The 16393-nt window shown below is 37.2% G+C and overlaps 2 protein-coding genes across 2 annotated transcripts; both read right to left on the bottom strand.

Moving 5' to 3' along the window:
* Positions 1–60: 60 nt before the first annotated feature.
* LOC113309757 (DEAD-box ATP-dependent RNA helicase 37-like) lies at positions 61–6911 on the bottom strand. Its single transcript, XM_026558273.1, has 6 exons — positions 6123–6911; positions 5940–6023; positions 5246–5488; positions 3978–4145; positions 3195–3308; positions 61–1147 (listed from the first exon to the last, which is right to left on the bottom strand). The coding sequence occupies exons 1-6, from the start codon at positions 6909–6911 to the stop codon at positions 626–628; spliced, it is 1920 nt and encodes a 639-aa protein (XP_026414058.1). The 3' UTR covers positions 61–625.
* Positions 6912–13861: 6950 nt separating this feature from the next.
* LOC113312237 lies at positions 13862–15793 on the bottom strand. The gene is made up of 5 exons (XM_026560994.1): positions 15558–15793; positions 15033–15140; positions 14685–14930; positions 14399–14566; positions 13862–14246 (listed from the first exon to the last, which is right to left on the bottom strand). Exons 1-5 carry the CDS (start codon positions 15791–15793, stop codon positions 13862–13864), a joined length of 1143 nt encoding a protein of 380 aa, XP_026416779.1.
* Positions 15794–16393: the final 600 nt, after the last annotated feature.

Genomic DNA, 16393 nt, shown 5'->3' with positions numbered 1-16393 from the left:
TCTAGACTCTTAGCTATATGGCGCAACGCTAATCCAATGAATATTTAAGTAAAAAAAAGGTACATAAATCAAAACATATAACATTCATTAAACTATTTTAACTTGCTTTCCTGGAACAGTTCCACTCTTCTTCCTTGCCTATATAAAATTTTCTAAAACAATCAAAATTTTCCAAATTATAAGTGTATGAACATGAATGGTTATAGAAAAGGAATAGTATGATACAGAGAATGGGAGAAACAAAATTTTCTCATGTGTTAGTATAATTTGATTTATCAGAACCACCACTACCCCCAAACACCACTAGTCACTACTAAATTCTTTTACTCACCTTGCTTAATTGGGGACGTTGGTGTGCTATCTCCCCACACCCTCCTAACAGAACCCTTCTCCACCCATCATCAACAATCCGAAAACACTTGCCCTGAGACCCGACATTACATACTTTATATAATGAAAAATGAAGAGAAAAAGAAAAAGAGAGATAGATAGAGGGAAAAGACCATGAAATCATCGTCATCATCATCGACCCACGATAAGGGAGAAGAAAAAAATGAGTACACTCCCTTGCCCCCAAAATATATATTCTTAGAGAACCCTATAGCACCACTAAGCAGACTGCCTGCTAATCCCAGGCACTGCTGGCACCTCCACCACTATATCCGCCACCACCTCCATATCCACTACCACCTCCATATCCACTAGAAGGTGCACCATATCCACCACCACTGTTGCCTCCACCGTGATAATCTGCACCACCACCTCTACCATAGGAGGATTCCCTTCGGAAGTCACGACCACCAAAACGACCTGCACCTGACCGGCGGTTCTTTCCCCCACCAAAAGTAGAGCGAGCGGCATAACGGGAGAGCCAAGCAGGAACTTCTTGGTTAGATTCTTGCATCAGATCTGCCAGTGACCTTGCCATAGATGAGTTGTTCTCGTTGAAAAATGCAGTTGCCAGCCCTGACTTACCTGCTCTTCCAGTACGCCCTATTCGGTGCACATAGTCGTCAATATCGTTGGGAAGATCAAAATTGACAACATGTGCAACATGAGGGATATCAAGACCACGTGCTGCAACGTCTGTTGCAACCAATATAGGAGTCGTCCCACTTTTGAAAGACCTCAGTGCATATTCCCTTTCCTGCCAAAATAAAAACAGTTTTATTCTATTAGCGTCCAACCATTAATTACGGAATGGAGCACTGAGTAGTAAGTGAAAACCTCATGTTGGCAGAACAACACAAAGCGACAAAAACCTCCACGGTAGATCTTTCATAAGAAAAAAGAGAAGACATGATCGAGTGCCTAGCCACTGGAACTAAATGATGGATACAAAATTAAAAATTCATTAGGAAGGTGTATGTAACACTATTACAAATCGCAACTCTGAAGCAGATAGTCAGGCCATGCACCATAAAATTTAACCATCATCTAATCCATGCCATACCCCACGAGGGCATGCCTAAATAAATGGAGCAAGAATAAGTGATATACACCTAAACGCGCAAATAACTCAATTTGACCAAAATCATATCTCGCACCAAAATATTGGGTGCTAAGTAAACCAAACACCTCACCAGTATCCTGAATATCCTTGAGAAAGTTTATATCTTTGACAATCCAGAAACTAAAATAGAGTTAAAAAGGCAAAATCCATAAACTGCACATTTCGATAGGTTTAGAGGAAGGGGAATAGGGAGAATGTTTCATGTAGAAAGGGATGTTGGCAAAAATTTCAAAATATTCCCAATATCTCATCAAGCATCCGTCAGCTTCTCCAGTGAAATCCTTCAGTTAAGTTCCCAGATAATGAAGTCCTAACACAGTTTAGTGGTAACTAGAAAGGGAAATTAGGGTCACCTCCAGCTTGTTATCCCTCTCCCTAGAACTTTAAGCATCACGTTTTGACTCCAGTTCTAAGGCATACGGGATTCGCATCAAACTGGTAAGATGTTTGGCTATGTCTTAGGGGCATTTTCAGAATACTGCTTGTTTTTGTGTAGTTCCTTCACAAGTTACAAGCAGGCGATCCGGAAAACAGAAGGCAAGAAGCAAAGCACTGACTCAACAGTTATGACAACAATCACATAAAGTAAAGATGTCTGAGATTAATCAATCAATCTCAAAGCTGAAAGATGGATGCATATAGAAAAATCTAAAATCTGCCTATTATGCAAAGATCTGTGGCACGATTAGAAGAAAGCTTGACAACGAACTTGAAATAAAAGAATAGAAGTGGACGAGGGTACTGTTTTTTGAAGGTGTTGCTGTACCCACTTATGTGTTGGAGCTAAGTGTGACTGAGGATGACAAGCCAAGTAAGTGGATGAAGTTTGTTGAAACTTAGATAGCATTCAGCAAGAAAAGTCTAAAATGGTTGGTGCAGAAAAAGATGAGAACCTAAAGTTTCAATCAATCACATTAGGGCGACCACGTCTGTGACATTATATCCAGAAAAGATGAAAAGCGAAAGTTGCACATCAGAGAAAGCTAGAAACATGGAACAGGCTTTGTGGACAAATGAATGAAGCTCTTTTTATAAATATAATCAGTATTTAAATAGCTCAAGTCAAGTTGTGCACACGATTGCATGTTTTCTATGATAAATCAACAGTGTTTAAATATGCACATGACTGCATGTTTTCTAAAATAAAAGAAATAAGCTAATCCAATAATGCAATAACTCTTCTATCACCAGCTTGAATACAATACAAATCCCAACAACCCAGCTCTCTCTAACACTTCCCATATCTCCACCTCTAAACTCTAAAAGGCATGCGTAATGCATTAAGCACAAACTCTAAAAGCTTATGCGTGATGCATCAAGCACAAAATTAATTGAAAGAAAAACCAGATAGAGACCAAAAAAACCAATAAAAGGAAGATGCAATTCGAAGGGATGGGAGTTGGGTTCAGTAACAACCTGCCTGGTACAGGCTATTTTACACCAAGGACTGGCATAGGGATCTAGAACGTTATAATGTTGGTATTGCTAATGGACTAGTTGAACAGAAAAAGAGATGACTGCAACTTTGTATCTTCAAAAAATGCTTTTAGATATAAGATTATGCACCTACAGTAGAATTGCAACTTAACAAAAAGAAAACATTTAAGATGCTATGTAGCAAATACAAATAAGAATTCAACATGCACAATGAAAGAATGTATTCCCAGGCACCTATATTTACCTGTTGGGTTCTATCCCCATGAATAGTAGTAGCAGGGAACCCATTCATACACAGCCAATGTTCCAATGAATCGGCTCCTTTCTTTGTCTCCACGAAAACTAAAGTCAGAGCTTGCTGCAGCACACCACAAAAAAAACATAGACGTGGAATGAGGAAGCATTAAAAATATGAAGTTTAAGAGTGACAAGCATTTAAGTGTATCTCCTCCAACCAAGAACTGACACCAATGTATTTTATTATTTGCTACAATATTCTAGTTGACTAGCTACCCTCAAGCTGATTAGTATATTACGAATATAACAGTGAAACAACAGAAATAACATACGGAGATCATATGCTGTTATCTCTATAAAGCATCAAGTAACGTAGTACATTTTGGTGTTTCTTTAATTCTTACTTTACTCTTGAGTTCCATGTTCCAAACATATAACGAATAATACTACTGAAGAAATATATCATAAATTTTTTGACATGAATAGCAAATCCTAGCAACTTAGCCTACCCCAACTTGTACTAAAGGCTTGGTTGTTGTTGTTGTAGTGAATCCTAGCAACTATACTACAACGAGATATTGCATTAAATGAAGTTTTACAGAGAACTGGAGAAGGGTAGACAAGTGTAGTTCTATATACTTTCAGCTGCGCTGCTATTATATTTAAAAGGATTATAGCTTTCGTACTGAAGCACATGTGCACATTCTAGTTGTATGAAGATCAGAAAATCTCTAGAAATGATAAATTAAAACCTGCCCACTGTTGAAAGTTTTAGAGTTTCACTTACTACCTTTCCCTGAGCTCCATTTGCCTTCTGTGCATGAAGAAGATCCATTAGATGGCTCCTCTTGTCTGAATCTAGAACAAATTCAACTCTTTGGACGATCAAATCAGTACTTGAACCAACCCTTCCAACAGCGAGGAAAATGTAATTCGAGAGGAAGTCAGAGGCCAATCTCTGCACAAGAAACCAAGTAGACATTATAAAGATTGTCACATAAGTTTTTGTATGGCACATAGTAAATTGCATACCGTTGTCCTTATTCCTAAAGTGAAAATATGTGCGCCTTAAAAAAAATGTGTGATTGAAAATTTTAGTTCGTTAAGACTAATTTAGAGAAGAACAAAAGCAAAAGAGAAAAGGGTTCTCCGACAAGACTATCAAGAGCACATCTTGAACATTTAAAAGTGAGCAGTAACTTCAACAACTGGGAATATTATTACATTAACGAATGGTGGACCCCCATGATTTAACTCAACCCACCCAATATATAATGTTAGGTCTGAATAAGGTAATTATGATTTGATCAAATTCTAGAGTAAATCTAAAACAGATACTTTTGTATTGTATATGAAAAATGATGACCCAGATTGAATGTACATGTATACGTTGGTATTGTAATCAGAAAGGCATGAATACATAGTGCAGTACACATACAAGAAGGAATAATACAGACAAAATAGAGTTTGGCAATACCAATTAGAATTAGTATACATATTGCATCAAGTATGCCAATTAGAATTAGTATACATATTGCATCAAGTATACCAATTAGAATTAGTATACTTATGCAAATAGGCTTTTGTTTACGCACAGTGAATTAAAAAATAAATTTAACAATAATACATCGCTTCATAGAGAATCCGTGACTCTCAAAGAGTGCCTGATGAATTTGAGAAGATATGTATGATCTTAGCTAATAATTATATATGCATTATATGGTCAAAGTGTATAAGCCATGTAAATAAGATTTTGAAGGGAACATATATGATGTAAGTTCAACTGTAGAATGATATCTCCAAAGCATTTGAAAAAACTAGGAGGGCTTCTAACGCCACATATTGCTTTCCAGTAAAAAATTGTTGAACTTTGAACTGTTCCCATATGAGAGGATTTCAAAAGTTGGGTATCTCACAATTGCGCAACTATAATTATCAGAGGCATTCGTATAATCTGATAGGTGAAGAACCTCCATGTCTAAAATGATTCAAGCACAAACCGGATTAAAAGTTACGCCAACCGCAGAATAAGGGAACTTTATAAACACGTAGACTGACCTGTATCTCTCTTGGAAAGGTGGCACTAAAGAGCATGGTCTGCCTTGCACCTCGTGGAGGCATGTCCATTTGTTCAACGATCTTTCTAATTTGTGGCTCAAAACCCATGTCCAACATTCTGTCAGCCTCATCTAGAGCCAAATACCTGATCATCTGCAATGACACCCTAGCCCTTTCCAGCAAGTCTACCAATCTCCCTGGGGTAGCCACAAGAATATCAACACCTCTCTCCAGCTCTCTCAGCTGACACAAAAAGGACAACCGCGTCAGAAAAATGGCTCAGGCCTATTAAATTACAAATATAAAAAGATACCACCATCTTTGCTCAAAAAAATGTCACCATGCGATCAGGCTTAAGGATCCAGATCCACTAACCCAAAACAGATAAAACCTAATAAAAGACTTAAGGCTAAAATCTGGTGATCCCGAGCAAGTAACAGGCGTACTTGCTTGAATTTAGCCATTTCAAATAATCCTTGGAAAAATGTGTAATAGTTCCCAACGAGGAGATTTGGGGCAGTGACATTAAAGACTATATAACATTGTTCGCATATATAATAAAACCAAAAATCGAAGAACTCAACCAAAATGAAATATGAGAAATCCTTGCGTCATAGACCGAACTAGTAATCCAAAAGAAAGTACCAACAAAATCATACATCAATAGTTGACCGGTGACAATAATAATACAAACCTGTTGATTGATTGGTGCGCCTCCATAAGCAACAACAACCCTAACACCAGTTTGATAAGAGAATTTACGTGCTTCCTCGTGTATCTTAAAAATGATTAAAAAGAAAAAGTTAAGAAATATTTTTTCGCAACTGCCCACAATTTATCATGGAAAGACAGAAACAAGGATAACCCATTCATTCACCTGGCATGACAGCTCCCGAGTAGGGGAGAGAATAAGTGCTAATGGATAAACCGTCCGAGCACCTCGTGGTCTCTGTGCAGCCTGTCCAGTCATGATACCACTGATAATTGGAAAACAAAAAGCAGCTGTTTTCCCAGACCCAGTTTGTGCACAAGCCATCAAATCTCTACCAGCAAGAGAAATAGGAATAGTATGTCGTTGAACAGGTGTAGGTTTAACATATTTGCATCTCTTAATATTAAGATTTAGGGCTTCACCTAAATCTATATCTGCAAAAGTATTAACAGGTGGTGGAACATTTTCACCACTGGTTTCCACGGGAATATCTTCGTAAGCATCAAAATTAATACCAGTATTTTCCGTAGTTTCCTCTGGAACATCAATTTCTTCATCTGGTCCAAAAGGGTTAACCTCTCGATCTCTTCCTCGATCCCAACCACCACTTCTGTTATTCCAACCACCACCACCACCACCACCACCACCAATGCGGCCACCACCACCACCACCATAACCAGTTTGCCCTAAATCAGCCTGCCTAGGAGCACCCCATCGGGAACCTCCAGCCGGAGGAGGAGCAACACCACTGTAACCAGATCTATCAATACCAGATGAATTACCAGGAAAACCTGATACTGCAGGAGAAGGATTTTCTGAAGGAGGAGGTCTATTACGAAGATGTGGTGGAACGTAAGAAGATCGAGAATTAATGTTGTTGTTATTGAGAGAAGAACCAGCAGCTGAATTCTCAGATGCAGAGTTCGCAACAGAATCGGCCCAGGAAGATCGCATAATTGAAATTTTCTTCCTTTATCTTCTGCAATCCAAGTTTTTTTTTTTTTTTTTTTCAAACCTTGTCAAAATTGTTTCAATCAGAGAGGACTCCTGAAAGCAGTTATCGAATTTCAACCTCAAGACCTAAAAAAGAACACCAAAAACAAACCCCAAAGAGAAGGATGCGGAATAAACAAAGAAACGAAACCCCCTTAAAAACTCCCCCAATTTGTCCAACAACCCTAGCGTGCGTCCACCACGTGTGTACGATATACATCCGGCTGTGACCACTGTGTGATAGATATTTGGTGGTATTATGTGTGCTCAACAGTTAAGGCGCTAAGCCCACGCCCACCAATTATTGCATGATCTTTGTTTTCAAGCCCACATAATAATACTCTCTCGGTTTTTGGAAAAGTGATACTCTCTATTTTACGGTTTCCGAAGAAAATGATACTTTCACTTTCTTTACTCGACCTATTTTCTTGAACCACGGAAATATATAAGTAGCGTGGTTATTTATACGCAGACGACTACTTGCAAAATAAATCCGACTTGTAATAATGTATAGTTTGTGTATTGCCGGGAATAATTGATACTCATTAAAGCAAATTTTAGGCGGAATCAAAGCTACGAAAAATGTGGAAAAAGTTGTAAAATCATGTCTAATGAGTTCGAAGTTGTTTTCATCAGAGTTATCTTCTAATGTCCCGTGGAAGAGATCTTGAAATATATCCTAAAATGTCAAGTCTCTTGGCGCTTAATCTGAAGATTTTTGAGGGTTTAGTAATCAGAGCTCCTTTTATGTCGTTGATATTAGGGCCTTAGCATGCAACGCCAAGTCTCTTAGTGCGCAACATCAATAGACTACACACTTTGGAACCATTTTTACCGTGTGACAGTAGACAAGTGAGGAGAAAAACGAAGGAATACATGAAAGGTGGGTTGAAATCATTATAGCATACAACAATGTGGGAAGAAAAAGGAAAATGCATAACAAGGAAAATAAACGAGAAGCAAGCGCTTGCGGAGCAACGAAGAATATCGGAGAAAACAAAATGAACGAAAGAAGACTATAGTATTATTGTGCATTCAAGAAAGGAAAATTTGTTAGTTGGTCCTAAGCCCATTAAGTTAGTTATAGTAGGGTCCAACCGGTTTTTAGACTTATCATCAGGTCCATAATTATTTGAAACTAGCAAAATGACCAGCTTACTCCAGCACTACTCACGTGTGAAATCAACCACCTTCTTGCGGTTTCTCTTTCCCGTACAACCACCTTCTTGCGGTTTTTAGACTTCACATTCAGATATTTTCAAAGAGAAAATTTTTTCTCTTCACAGAGATAATAGAAACCCAAATTCATTTAGAGATTTTTGAGACAACAGATCTCAAAAATCATTCAGAGAATAGTTTGCAAACAACGATTCTGATTCACAAGAATAGAGAAAAACCCTAAAACCTATATTCTCTTCCGATAATGGTTAAAACAAGAAAAATCACAAGAACAATCCAAGAAGAAGAAACAATAATGGATGATAACACTGCTCCTAGAACATCAGAAGACGATTCAAGAATTTCAAGACGAAAATCAAAGAGGAAAAGGAGTAAAAAGGTTGCAACACCAAAATCGAAGAAAAAAACTTCAAAAAGTTCATCGTACTATGAATCTCCAGATGTACTAACAAGAAAACGAAGAAAACCGAGTAAAAACGCATCAATTCGGAAAAAAGGTACTATTTCTAACACTTTCAGTATGTTTTTTGTGTTTCTGGGACATAGATCCACCAGTACATATTGAAGTATTGATTAAAAATTTATGAAAACCCATCAGAGTTTACATGCAACTTCTACTTTGTGTTTCTAGCACTTAGAATTGGCAGTACATAACTATAAAACTGTAGAATAAGAATCAAAAGTGATATGCAATGTGTTTCATTTTATTTCTGTTACATAGAACCACCAGTACATATATCAAATACTGAGGTTTTTTCTTAATTAGGTTATTTTTTGGCAGTACATAAGTCCAGTAGTGAATGGGTAACATTGTTTATGTGTCTATTTACCACTGTTTGTGTTTCTGGCACATAATTGGAAGTACATAACTAAAAAACTGAGACATTGTAGTGTTTATGTACTCTAAATTCATCAGTTTATTTGTTTATGTGATAATAATCTTTGGATATGAAGTACATAAGGCCAATAGTGATTGATTGTGTTTCTGAGATGATGAATGTGTAGTCCATAAATGTTATACTGAAATAAAACCAATTAAATTTTACAGGTAAGGTTGTGCCAAAATCTGTTAGGAAGTTGTATAGGTCTGGTTTCACAGCATTACATAGCCTGGTTGCCAAAATGAAGGCGAGTAAGTATACTTTGAGTGAAGCCACATTGGAAAAGATATCTGAATCTTCTTATGGACAGATGTTTTTGATGTTCTGGCACACTAAGTACTCAGAAAGTCATTGGGAAAAGTTGGAAGGTGCAGTGAAAAAGTACTTGAAGTGTTACAAAAGGGGTCGAGTCAAGAATGAGCTCACATTTGAGTTTGTTAGAAGAGGTGAAACGCACATTACACGTCGACACCAGAAAAAATGGGTGTAATGTTTGGAATGCCAAGAATGGCAGGAAGAAGAACTGATGACACCTTTTTGATGGGAGGTGGTGGATGGAGGCAGAAACCATTCTACATTAGACACTTTGGTGATAGCAACACGGTTACAAGACCAATGCTACAAGATGCCATCTTGAAACTGCTCAAGCGTACTGGAATCAAGAATTATGAATCTGAAGGTGGCGAAGAAAGTGATGATGACAGTGATGAACAAGTACCCGATAGTGAAGATGATGAAGATATGGAGTACAGGATACCAAGAGTAGAAACTGAACAAACAATTGAAGATATGGTTAAGCTACTATGCATGTTTATGTGTATTACTTTGTTTTTTTACAACAAAAGATGCTCATAAACTCAAAGAAAAGTACTTTGGTTTAGTTGATGATCTCGAGAAGTCAAAGAATGTATCTTGGCCTGACCTGATACATAGTTTCTTAGAGAAGAAAATCAATCAGAACTACAACACTCCCGAGGACATCACTAGTTGTGTCGTCTATTTGCTGGTATCGATCATCTAGTACAAGTTTTTTTTTCCAAGTACATATTTACTCTACTGTCATTTAAGTTTCTGTATTTGATTCTATTGATGTTATTTTGTCATAGTTGTTGTATGCGGAGCATACTCACTTGGTGAAACCAGTGACGTTACCAGATGATCGATACCTTCCAAGAGCGGCAAGGTGGAACATCAAAGAAATATCTGTTGAGTTTCTAAAGGATATGGAGGCTTCGCAATACACAGTAAGTCCTTAAGAAAAACAATACATATTACTAGGATAAGTTTTATTTCATTATGCTTCTTGTAGTTTTGGTTTAGGAAACAATGATGCACCAGTACATATCTAAAAAACTGATTAAAGTTGATGAATTTAAGTATAATTATTATGTTTTCATACATATTAAATGATTTTTTTTAGGTAGGACACTATCAGAAAAGCAGTTTTCTGATTGACCAAAATGATTGTGTTTGTGTCATATGCACTATTTATTTGAGTACATATATGTTATACTGATACAAAAACTGGTTATATGTGTGTGTTATATGTACTTTTCCAGTTCTCTAAAGAATTTAAGGATGAATATACTATGTATGAAAAATAAATGTTGAATGAAATTGCTCAAAGGCTTCCAGTTGAAGACGTGCCATTGACAGTAGATTGGCAAGAAAAGTTCGAGGATTTGGAAGTAAAGAATGAAGATTTGAGGCTGACAATTGCAGAAAAATGGGGTGAGTTACAGAGCAGGAAAGAAGACGGCCTCCCCATTGATGTGAGTATCCTAGAAGAGCTTTTGAATGATATATATCACAGAGCTTACCCACCTCCACAACCAAACTCAGGAGAAGAAGAATCTAGCAGTAGCTCTGAAGAAGAATCTAGCAGTAGCTTTGAAGAAGGCCATGATGTTTTGTTTTTAATGATGCTTTTAGCATATGTACTAATGTTGCCGATTCTCAAACAGAAGTATCCAGTTTTAGATGCTGAAAAGGCAGAGGAAGCTCGACTGAAGAAGAATATGAGCGCCGAAAAAGCTAATGCATATGCTGAGACTCTCCAACTTCTTTCTGAGCTACAGAAGGTAATTATAATTACCAAAAAAGTGAAAAGTAACAACTTTATCAATACTTAATGGACTACTTATGTTACATATGTTCAGTAACATGGGAAAACCCAACAGTACACATGTTATGTACTCAGTGAAACTAAAAGTACATAAGTTCTGTACTGAAAAGAATCCGACAATACATATGTTCTATTTTGTTCATTTTTTTTTTTTTGATTTTTTAGTCTCTCATTTGTTTTTTTTTACGTTTATGGTATATTGAAGGATAACGAATCTGGATTTAGTCAAACATCAGAGGAAGATGACGTAACACTTGCCAAGATACTCGAAGATAGGCTGGCTACAAAGAGTAATGAAGTCAAACCAATAGCGAAGTCGACTACGTCAGTCATGGACAAGGAGAAGAAAAAGCCGACTATCTCAGCCAAGGAGAAGAAACTTACTCCAAAAATCACATACACCCCTCAGAAGCCAGTAACTCGGAGCCACCCGCAGAAAAGAGTTGATCCTGAGTTTGCTAGTGGCAAAGGACTGTCGGGACCTAAAAGGCCAAAAACAAAGTCCAGAACTGAAAACCCAGTTGAAAAAGATTGCCCAACAGAGAAAGTTCTTAAAAAGGATGGCGAGAATGTGAGAAAGAGAAAATCTAAAGGTGATCCAAATCTGCAAGAACTTCCTAAAAAAGTGAAGAATGCACGCAAGTTGTTGAGCCTAAGGAAATCTCCGTTCTATAAGGATTCGAGTTCACAACAAAGAGCGGTTCTCTCTTCTTTTTTTTACAAAGCTACCTCAATGTGAGTCTCTCTTGGATAGGTCCCTTGCATTTTAACAAAACTTTATGTACTTCGTTTAGAATCAAACTTATAATTGATTTGGATTATTTGAATTTGCAGCACCAGTGCTTGGAAAGCTCCTGCTGTGATTGGTCATCACATATTATCTGCAGAGACATTTGAAGATCTGCTATATAACAGGGCTTTAGAGGGAGATCTTATAAATTACTGGTAATACCAACTGAAAAAATCATATCATAATGAGCAACCGGTGAATGGACAGAGAAAGTACCTTCCATTACTCCACATTGATCCAACTGGCTGGGTATGTTTTCCAATTTATCTCGATAAACAACATGCATCATGTCTTTGTAAAGTGCAGTGCATATCTCTGATACTGTTTTACATTGAATCTGAATTCATGCTTATTTGTTTTATATATTGAGAATTTGAATAACATATCTGCGAAACTAAAACGAAACAATTTTTTTTTTAATGTTGTAACAAATATTATGCTTTCATATATGTGTTTTACACTATAATTTTCAGTACATATTTACTACATTGATAAATTTAATTCTTTTTTTTCTACCTTTTCAGTTTTATTTAAGTGACCCAGTGCATCAAGTAGCAGCAAACACTGCTGTCTTCTTACCCATCAGGAATATGGAGGAAGGAACCAGGAAGATTATTATTCCAATGTCACACCAAAATGTGCATTGGACGCTTCTTGTTTGTGAATGCGAGAAAGGCGAATTCTTCCACTACAACACTTGGGAAGCTGTATCCAAAAACGAGTGTCTCGATAATGCTAATCTTATGGAAGAATACTGCTTGTTAGCAATTAATGAATGCTTGTCGAGCCCCCGCCTTCCACTTGTACACAGAGTAAAGATGATTAGTTACCCAACACCTCAACAGGAAGACTATCCAGATTGTGCAATATATATCATGCACATCATGAAGAAAGTTGCAAAGGAGGAAGTAATTGATGGAGTGCGAATGAGCTTGGGAGACCCAGAAGAACTAAAGGACAAAATGCATAAGAAGAGGATTTCTTTAGCATGCGACATACTCTCAGCAACATCTCCTCCTGAGGAGAGCTGGAATATTCATGCTCCAAAAGGTTTTTAAGACAGTGCTTATATGAATTAGGATTGCATAGTAGAAGTTATCATAGAAAACATATTTAGAGTTTGATAGTTTTTTTTTAGACAATATCAAAGTTTAGTAATTATTCTTATTTATTTTGATAACAATTGTTCTCGAAACTATTGTGTTTGTCTTTAATCTATGTACAATTGTTTCGCTTTATAAAAATGTTGACATGTTGGATGGTAAAAGTCCATAGTATGAAGTGTTTTTGTGTGTCTTATGTAACATAGACCAGCTATTAGATTCAATTGAAGAATATGACTCTCTAAATTTGTTAATCATGATGGGAGAGAACATGAATCTCAGAGCTGGTCTCTTTGTTTGGTGTGTCTTAATTGAACACACAGTACATAATAGTTGCGCTCAGAAAGTCTTGAACAACCATCCATAATGGCCTAGAAGAACTTAGGGTACATAATAGATGTACTCCAAAAATCCTGAACAACCACAATGACCTGGAAGAAACACATAGTACATACTCACTGTAATATTTATGTAGTACATAGGTGTGACATATTATAACATTTTTCAGAGTGCACCTTGAAAAAAAACTCATCCAGATAGTTGTTCATTACAAAGTAGATAACAACTTAATTAGAGTACATAACCCTTGCACTATTAAAAAAAACTTGGAAATCAACCTGAAAAACCAATAATATTGAAAGTGGATAATGAAGTACAAAGTACCATTAAAAGAGTCTTAAATGAGCACAAAGTACCTTGTCCCAGAAAGATATCAAACAATACATAATTTCAGCACTCTAAAAAAAGCTAACAAAAGTGTTTAAAATGATGCGCAAAACAGAATCTGCATTGTGACCAATAAAACTAATAAGGGAGAACTGAAAATCTAAAACTCATGGGTATGAAGGAATGACAGTGCACGTTGTCTTGTTGTGGTGAGTTTTCTTCTTGCAGTTGGAACAACGGACGGACTTCCTAGCTTTCTCCCATGCATTCTTGATACGATTTCCCTTTGGCCTACCTGGTGGAACTCGTGGATGGGGTGGAAAAATAGTATCCTCTGGCAGATACTGCTCTGGCCTGTTGTAGTTGGGGATTGGTCTGATAGCAATTGAATACAGCTTCTGAAAATTTGTAACTTTGAAGTAGTCTTCGATATAATCTACGTATCGACCACCCTTGGCAGAAATAGATAATGTAGCATGAGAGCATGGAAAACCATAAACACGCCATCTTTGGCAGGTGCAAGTCTTGTTCAGCAGATCAACAGTGTGAGACCTGCAGATGCGCAAAAAGCTTTTCAGCACAAATAACTTAAAAGCAGTACATATATGCAGCACTGCAAACAAATACAAAAAAACAAAACATATGATTCACTCCTACATGTATGCTATAGTACAGTAAAAGTTGTTTTATTGGATAAATCTAACCTAGGCAAATGAATCTCATACTCATACGCAGATGACCGAGTAACATTCCAAACTCGACCAATTTGAATATGTTCTTTAAGTAACGCCTCGTAGGTAGGAGTGAGCTTCTCTGGGTCCATCAAAAGACTCATTTTGCGATGTTCATTCATCAACTCCATAACGCGTAACCTATGAATGGAACAAAAAGAACATCTGTAATAAATTTTGAACACAAAAAAAATGAACCAAAAACAAAGAAAACACACACACAAAACTGATCATGTCAACGAGGGCGCAGGCAGGCAACCTCTTGTCTTTCCGAATCCAATTATTGAAGGACTCAGCAACGCTTGATATAGTCTGACCAAATCTATAGCCAGTGGAGAACGCGCTGGACCAATGTTCCCTAGGCATATTGCGGCAATACTCAGCAACCCCAGGCCTTCCCATTAACTCCACTTCCATTAGTGCTTCTTCATATCTTGCTGGTGTGAGAGCATAAGTTGCTTTTTTGAAACAAGCCATAACTTCTTTGTACTTCTCGTCCGATTTCCTGATTGGTAAGTTTCCTTACAAGTGGTAGTAACAATAGCCATGATGGGAAGTAGGAAAGTGTTTAGGAATAGCCCTCAACAATCCTTCATGACGATCATACATAAAGGTGATAGGACGGTCATCGACAATGTTGCTAAGATTGCGCATAAACCAATCCCAATTGTCAACATCTCTCCTGGGACCAATGCAAAGGCTAGCGGATAAAAACCTGCAAAAAACAAACAGTACATATATTATATACTGTCACAAAGTATGTTGCTATATTAATAGACGTAACATATATTATGTACTGGAAAATAGACTAAGAATTTCCAGTACATAATAGACATATTGTACTCAAAAAAAGGTCTTATGCTTACATATATGAATTAGTGTGTGTTAGACACAATAACTTTTCAGTACATAAATGGTATACTCAAAAAGTTCCAACGATTAAAAGCAGTGAATAACTTGTAAACAATAACAATTAAAACGTAACAAAGAGCACTTGCCTTGATTCCCATTCAGACAAGTAGCAGCCGTAAGGGTACCTCTAAATCTCCCGGTCAGAAAAGTTGCATCAACAAAAATCATTGGTCGACAAAGTCTATAACCTTCAATACAAGCGCCTATTGCAATTAATAACCTTTCAAATGTCTGAGTTGCATCGTTAAACTGAAAATCCACATAAGAGCCAGGATTTGTTTCTTTCAATGAATTCACCCACCAAACCAGATCAGAGTAAGACTTTACATCATTCCCAAAAATTTCATGGTGTGACCGTTCCAAACCATGATATGCATGGTGATATTTGATATTAACATCAGCACCAACTTTTATATAATCTTCAATTTCGCGAGGCTTGATAAGTGGGTTGTGCATCACACGATCATGAATAAAGTTGTGTACCAGCTTCTTCGATACTTTAGGACTTCTCAACTTCACACCAGCTCCTCAAGTGTGCCTCCCAACATACTTTTTTATCCTAAAAACATCGCAAGTAGAATCAATAGCAACTGCATGGATCATCCAAGTGCATGGGACCTTACTGCATTTCATTGTGAACCTTTCACGATCATTCTTCACCTTTGTTACGCGATACCCAGTCTTCAAACAATACTATTGACAGGCCAACCGAACAGCATCAACACCACCACGAAAAAGCTTGTTCGGATCATCAAAGACATTCTCCCACCCATCGGACAGAAGAGGTTTAACAATTTTTTTCCATCAGTTTCATAACTATCTCTAGCTGCCCTAATCAGTTCTGAATTGTTGTCGACGTCGCTGAATGTAGAGGAACTACATCCACCAGCAGAAAGAAAATCCACATGCAGCTCAAATAACGCCGATTTCTTTGAAAAATGCAAGGCAGCGAGACCATGAAGTTGAAAGTCAGCAATCACAGGCTGATGAGTGCCAAATATTGTATATATTTGCACCTTTTTATTGGCATTTAACTCATCATTTGTGCACTAACGC

Source organism: Papaver somniferum, chromosome 9 (assembly GCF_003573695.1).
Source record: "Papaver somniferum cultivar HN1 chromosome 9, ASM357369v1, whole genome shotgun sequence".
NCBI classification, from domain to species: domain Eukaryota; kingdom Viridiplantae; phylum Streptophyta; class Magnoliopsida; order Ranunculales; family Papaveraceae; genus Papaver; species Papaver somniferum.
Note: the sequence above shows the minus strand (reverse complement) of the source record. Positions and strands in the feature narration are given on the sequence as shown.

Bases quoted from the DNA above. Each gene is read 5' to 3' on its own strand.
- LOC113309757 (XM_026558273.1), bottom strand. From the start codon at position 6,911: ATGCGATCTTCCTGGGCCGATTCTGTTGCGAACTCTGCATCTGAGAAT. The intron at 4,146-5,245 runs GTCAGTCTACGT...TTTCTTGTGCAG, and splicing joins CCTTTCCAAGAGAGATACAG to AGATTGGCCTCTGACTTCCT. The intron at 3,309-3,977 runs GTAGTAAGTGAA...GGTGTGCTGCAG, and splicing joins CAAATGGAGCTCAGGGAAAG to CAAGCTCTGACTTTAGTTTT.
- LOC113312237 (XM_026560994.1), bottom strand. From the start codon at position 15,793: ATGCACAACCCACTTATCAAGCCTCGCGAAATTGAAGATTATATAAAA. The intron at 14,567-14,684 runs GTTGCCTGCCTG...TTCCATTCATAG, and splicing joins TGGATTCGGAAAGACAAGAG to GTTACGCGTTATGGAGTTGA. The intron at 14,247-14,398 runs GTTAGATTTATC...GCGCATCTGCAG, and splicing joins TATGAGATTCATTTGCCTAG to GTCTCACACTGTTGATCTGC.